The sequence below is a fragment of the Epinephelus fuscoguttatus genome, linkage group LG11 (genome assembly GCF_011397635.1).
Source record: "Epinephelus fuscoguttatus linkage group LG11, E.fuscoguttatus.final_Chr_v1".
NCBI classification, from domain to species: Eukaryota; Metazoa; Chordata; class Actinopteri; order Perciformes; family Serranidae; genus Epinephelus; species Epinephelus fuscoguttatus.
In genome coordinates this window covers 39,535,994-39,542,816 of record NC_064762.1, presented here as the reverse complement: position 1 = coordinate 39,542,816, position 6,823 = coordinate 39,535,994, and the positions used below count along the sequence as shown (strand labels likewise).

The window sequence follows — 6,823 nt, the reverse complement described above, 5'->3', positions numbered from 1 at the left end:
AGCCCACAGTGGAGAGTAGATTCAATTATAAGGCCGTACAGACAGGTCAGAGTTGGTCAGCGAGACTAACTGGTGCAGACCCAAACACTGGGCCTGGTGCGTTGGATCGGCCTCCGGTAAGCTGTGTTGGTGGTCTTCTTGTTAGCCCAGTGCTAACAGTGGTTACGCTGTCTGCTGTTTCCCCACGTGGTATAAGTAAACGTTCCACCTTAAAAGTTGCCGACAGTCGACCCAGTGAATGAAGTTATTTTTTCTCAGACTCCAGCTGCTTAAAATGACTCACACAGTTCTGAACACCAGTTTCCATGGGGAAAGTCCAGTGTTTTTGGAACCCATGCACTGCCCCACCTGCCTCCTTCAATTACTAATTGATTTACAATAGAAAAAAATCATTAAAAATAGCAAAAGTTCAGACAAGAGGTGCAAAGATATAGAGATTATTTAAAATGATTTAAAATTTAGTTGTTAAATAAGGTTGCAGTTGTTACAGGGTGGACTAGGCAGTGTAAAATAGGAACGTTTTTAGCTTTGACTTAAAAGTGGTCAGAGTCGGGGCATCGGTGGCTTAGTGATCGAGCAGGCGCCCCATGTACAAGGCTGTTGCTGCATCGGCTCGAATCCAGCCTGTGGCCCTTTGCTGCATGTCATACCCCCTCTCTCTCTCCCCCTTCACACTTACCTGTCCTGTCCATTAAAGGCAAAATGGTCAAAAAATATTTAAAATGCATTTGGGATGGTCAGTGCACCAGCCTTAGATAAGGTAACCAGTGTAAGGATTTTAGAAATGGAGTAATGTGGTTATATCCTAGTTTTTGTCAGGACCCTAGCAGTAGCATTCTGAATAAGCTGAAGTTGCCAAACAGCTTCTTTTGAAAGTCCTACAAACAGACAATTGCAGTAATCTAATCTACTGGAAATAAAGGCGTGGGTGAGCCTTTCAAGGTCTTGCTTTGACCTTATTACTCTGACTCAAGCAATGTTTTTTAAATGGCAGTAGGCAGATGACATTACACATTTGATGTGGCTGTGAAAATTTAAATCTGAGTCCAGAATAACACCAAGGTTTCTTGCTTGACTCTTAATAATAAGAGAGGAATTTGAAGTGAGAGCTGACACTCTATCTTTATTTCAGTGGTCCAAAGACAATTACGTTGGTCTTATCTCTGTTGAGTTTGAGAAAATTTTGACACATCCATAGACCGCGGAACTGGGGGGGCCAGGGGGGCCATGGCCCGGGTAACTTTTGTACTCTGACATAGAGGGCTGCATTGGGACCTGGCGGGACCCAACGCAAATAGTAATAGTCATTTTGATCCACACTCCACCAGTTGGTGGCGGTAATGGGCCAATTCGCTGTTTGCCAACCGCCATTAAACAGTAGAAGAAAAAGAAAAAGAAGAAGAAGAAGAAGATGTAGCCTAGCGACAGGATGTCAACACAGGAACTTGGTGCACATGCATGAGCGTTTCCACTCCATATTTATTCATAAATGGATGAATATGCCCTGAACCAGCTTTCATACCAATTTGCCACTTGCTCCACCTGTCTGTCTGTCTGTCTGTCAGCTCCATCTGTCATGAGACAAACATGAAAGAAGATGTGCAGTTTATTGTGTTTCACCGGCGACGAGCTCTCATTATGAGCAACTATTACGAACGTCTGTGCGCTCTTTATAACTCACTGTGTGAACCTATGTTGCATAATAAAGATTTGCCCCCTCGTAATTTTTAACCGCTCCCTTAGTAACTGGCGCCGGGCTTGCCTTAACCTCAATCACTGCATGATTAGCCTATATAAAGGTCGAAAAATAGCCTAAATAAATACAGAGGAGGAGAATAGAATATGAAACAGCCTTTAGGCCTATTTCATTAAAAACTAAATGAAAACAACGAAATAGGAGTGCTATTCCTAACCAGTGCGTCAAAAGACATGCATAAATAGGAGAGCAAGGGGTTGTCTCCGGACAATTAATTGGTTTAGAGCGGCAAGGTGTAGGGTGTGTGTCCCCCCCGTTAAAGAACACGGATACAGATGTCCAGTTGAAGGTTGATTTATTAACCGTGGTCTGCAATAGCAACACAAAGTACCAATCAGCATAGCACACACCATACATAATACACAAACATAATAAGATAGCTGAGGCTACAAAGGACTGTATGCCGTAATAAATGATATTATATGAATCATACAATGTAAACAAATAACCTCACACGAGGCACTCGTGAGATGAGAGCATACTGTGGGACTTAGCTTATTAGCTTCACATCACAGCAGCATGAGATAGCATTAGCTTGTACACAGATAAATAATACACATTACCACAATATTAACAATCAACTTAGACAGTGAAACGTCATTAAACTCACCTTCTGGCATTTACACACAGCAATAAACCATGGCGTGATGATGAATGTTGGGAAAAGGTACAAGGAAAATAACAGGCTATCCGCAGCTGTATCAGGAGAAAACTAAACTTTCACAGTGCGGCACACAGGTGTGGTGCTTTCAATAGCGTCGGAACGACTATGGTGCGTTCAAGCGCGTAGGACATATGAAAACTAACCGATAAACACAATGCAACTGAACGGGATTTTAGCTCAATAAACAAGTTAATAACACATAAACAACATGGGCTTTCTAACACAGCCACCCCCGACTGTCTGCACGGACAGTCGAATCCAAGGTAGAAAGGCCACTCAGGTAGGTGAATCTTCGGCGTCTTCTTCCAGTTTAGGAAGCTGGACCAGGCGAGCTACTGGTCAAACATATGTCCGATCTTTGACCTTGACGGCAGCAGTCCGGATGCGTCCATCAGCTCCAGGAAAAGTAGCTGTTACCTTTCCAACAGGCCATAAAGCTCGTGGGAGCTGTGGATCCACAATGAGCACCACTTGGTTTGGTTTGAGGTGCTTCCCATCTTTCAGCCACTTCTGTCTCTCCTGTAGACTGGGCAGGTAGTGACGATAAACACAATGCAACTGAACGGGATTTTAGCTCAATAAACAAGTTAATAACACATAAACAACATGGGCTTTCTAACAATGCAGGCCAGGGGAACGAAACAAACAACGCCATGAATCTCTTTATTAATAACCTATAAAATGACGTGTTTTCTCCTGCTGGACAAGAGAAGACACAACATCAATGCATCTCTATTATTGTGCGGGCATAAATTCTCAGAGTTTTGCGGGAGCGGGCGGGAGTGGACATATGCATTGCGGGAGCGGGCGGGAGTGTAACACACACGTTGCGGTTGCGGGCGGTAATGGTCAGAAATTCAGCGGAGCGGGCAGGAGCGTGATGAAGAAAACAGTCCCATGCCAGGGCTCTACTCTGACAAACTATTTTATATGAATAAAAGCCTAAGTTGTAGCCTTCACTCACTCTCACCAACTGCTGCCGATAAAAAAAAACTCCCACTGACTGCTGCACATTGATTTGATATTAGTGTGCCTATCAAGTGAATTGTTTATCAATACGTCATGCATGAGCGTTGCGAGCTAACGGCGGGCACCTGCGCTGGCTGCATCTGGGAAAATGAAGAGACAGAAGTCGATATCTGATTTTCTTCAAGTAAACAGAAAAAACAAAATGATCAAATTACTCCAGCTTCCACTGTGGCCTCATCTGTGCCTTTATGTATAAATAGGCTTGGCCTGTTGTGTGTGAATGTTAGAGTGGGATCAGAGGGGTTAATCTGAGCAAGCATGTGTTCGTGTTCATGCGTGTACTGTAGATGTGACTGTGTGGTGTTGGAATAAAAAACGTTATTTAATACATCAGTAATATTGTCTGTTTCAATGCATATGCCCCCCCACCCCCTCTGCGTGACTTGAAATTATGGCCCCCCCTTGTTCAGATGCGTTCCGCGGTCCATGGACACATCCAATCATTTATTTGCTCAGTACAGTGAGACATGAATTCTACAGGTCCATAATCACCTGATGAAAGTGATTTGTATATTTGTGTGTCATCTGCAGAATTATGGTAGGCTATTTTGTATGATTCGGCCTAATTGAAGCATAGGGGAATTAAACAAGAGGGCTCCCACAATGGATCCCTGTTGGACCCCACATGCCATGGCCATCTGCTCTGACTTGTAGTTACCGATCGAGACAAAGTACTTCCTGTCATGAAGATATGACTTGAACCATTTAAGGACAGTTCCAGAACGTTCGCCTCAATTTTCTAGTCTTTGGAACAAAACTGTGTGGTCCACTGTGTCAAAAGCAGGACTTACGTCCAACAGCACTAAAACAGAGACTTTGCCTGAGTCAGTGTTTGGGCGAACATCATTTTTTACGTTAAGAGTACAGTCTCAGTGCTGTGATGGGGCCGAAAACCTGACTGAAAGCTATCAAAGCAATAGTTCAACTTCAGAAAGTTACTTAATTGCTGGTACCTCTGATGATGACATGATTTGAAATAATGGCAGATTCAAATGTGATAGTTTCCATGAAAAGTGTTTTGGTGCTCTCATTAAAGTACTTTTTTCAACATTTGCTGATCCATGGACAATTTTTTGAGTTAATGACGGATCAAAAAATACACAGAAATCATGATAGAGCAATATCAAGCACAGTGACATCTGACATCTTAACACCTTTAGTAATGACAAGATCTAAAGTGTGTCCTCTATTATGTGTCAGCTCTCTCACATGTTAAGAAAGATCAAATGTGTCAAGTATGGCAGAAAGTTCTGTGGCATTTTTCTCACAGACATTATCCATGTGTATATTGAAATCATTTGTAATGACCTTCAATAATGAACTTCATTTCCATTTTAAATGACATATTCAAAAGGTGAGAACTCACCAAATGATAGCTTCTTACAAAGAAATCTATCTCTGAAAAAGGCACAGACACCACCTTCTTTTTTGTTCTGCTGTGCTTCAAACGTCAAAGTGTGAATAGGATTTCCCATTCCATTTGGCAAAATAAAAGTATTCAAATGAGATTTTAAAAGTATTCTCATCTATTGTTCTGTATGTTGCTCTGGTATCTAATATCATCACAGTGAAAAAGTCTCACTTCTGATTGGACAATAACAGAGTGTGTTCATTATGGTAATGAGATAGGGGTTGATAAAAACAGTGTGCACAGTGGCATTGTAATGAAGAACGCCCATCAATACTGCAAACTATCTTGAGCATTTAAAAGGTACGACAAACAAAATATTTTATTCTAGAGATTTATCATTGTAGTTTAACATTCATGAATATCAAAATATTTTAAGATAAACATACATCTTTCATGCATTAATGTTGTTAGTTCCTCATGGAAAATATTTATTCTTAATGGACATTCTTACAGGAATAAAGAAACATGGCACCAGAAGTCAGCCGCACTGATGTGAATGACATACATCCCTGTTATGAAATATATAATGTCTCCTTCATACTGACAAGCACTCCTTCTACAATATGTGTTTTAATATATATTTTCCTTGGGTCATTATCTGTTGTCACAGTATGTGGAAACCTTCTGGTAATAATCTCTATCATTTACTTCAAACAGCTCCACACTCCTACAAACTCTCTCATCCTCTCTCTGGCTGTAGCTGACCTGCTTGTTGGTGTTGTAGTTTTTCCTCTCAGCATGGCCTTCTCTCTTAGTTCATGTTTACATTATGAACATTTATTCTGCAAAGTGACAGATAGCTTTGATGTAACACTGTGCACAGCTTCCATTCTGAATTTATGTTGTATTTCCATAGACAGATATTATGCAGTGTGTCAGCCTCTGACATACAGAACTAAGATAAATGTTAAAGTTGTTGTGGTCATGATCCTGGTCAGCTGGAGTGTGTCTGTTTCAGTAGCCATTGGTTTTCTAATTCCAGGATTAAACCATGAAAAATGTGACGATAATTGTTTTATTGATCTTCTACTTGCACAAATTTTGGGACCCATTTTCTCATTTTACCTCCCAGTGATCATAATGCTCTGTATCTACCTGAAGATTTTCCTTGTGGCACAGAGACAGGCACGCAGCATCAGGAACACAACATGTCAGAGCACAAAATGTGGAGCAACTGTAGGTAAAAATGAGAGAAAGGCCACCAAAACTCTTGCAACAGTTATGGGAGTTTTTCTGATGTGCTGGACTCCTTTCTTTCTCTGTTTTACTTTTCAGCTTTTGGATAATGTGTCAGTGCCACTTCCGCTGTTTGAAACTCTTAACTGGCTTGCACTGTCAAATTCAATGCTCAATCCATTTATTTATGCTTTCTTTTACAGCTGGTTCAGGTCAGCTTTCAGAATGATCATTTCTGGGAAAATATTTAAAGGTGATTTTGCAGATACAAAACTGCTTTGACATATTCTGTGGAGTGCTGAAATGGCCAACATACAAGTCAGTACTGATGAAATATAGCATATTTTTTTCTTTGTTTAATCATGCAGTTACAATTGAATATTAAGGTGTAATACTGACTGAGGTACAGAGGTGCATTATAGTGAGATGTCAGTTTATGCAACCATGTAAAAAGCATAAAGACACTATGTTTACATCTATATATGTAGACTATCTGAGTGTGCTTATTCCAACACGTACTTACTTACTTTATGAACTGAGTTATTCATTTGGAACTCCGATTAATAATATCTATATATCTATATCTATATCTATATATATATATATATATATATATATATATATATATATACATACACACACACACACACACACACACACACCAAAATTACCATATAAATAGTACAGGTTGAACAATTTTGGAATTTCTGACTTTGAGAAGAGGTTGGTGGAATCAGTCACTCTTGTGTTACATTAGACAGGCGGCCTGTATTTTCAAAAAGTGTTT

General features: G+C 40.4%; 1 protein-coding gene across 1 annotated transcript; it reads left to right on the top strand.

The window, feature by feature from the left end:
• The first annotated feature begins 5,325 nt into the window (after positions 1–5,325).
• Positions 5,326–6,318, top strand: LOC125896811 (trace amine-associated receptor 1-like). Its single transcript, XM_049589683.1, has one exon. The coding sequence runs from the start codon at positions 5,326–5,328 to the stop codon at positions 6,316–6,318; it is 993 nt and encodes a 330-aa protein (XP_049445640.1).
• The last annotated feature ends 505 nt before the right edge of the window (positions 6,319–6,823 follow it).

Excerpts from the sequence above, each read along its gene's own strand:
- LOC125896811 (XM_049589683.1), top strand. The coding sequence starts at position 5,326 with ATGGCACCAGAAGTCAGCCGCACTGATGTGAATGACATACATCCCTGT.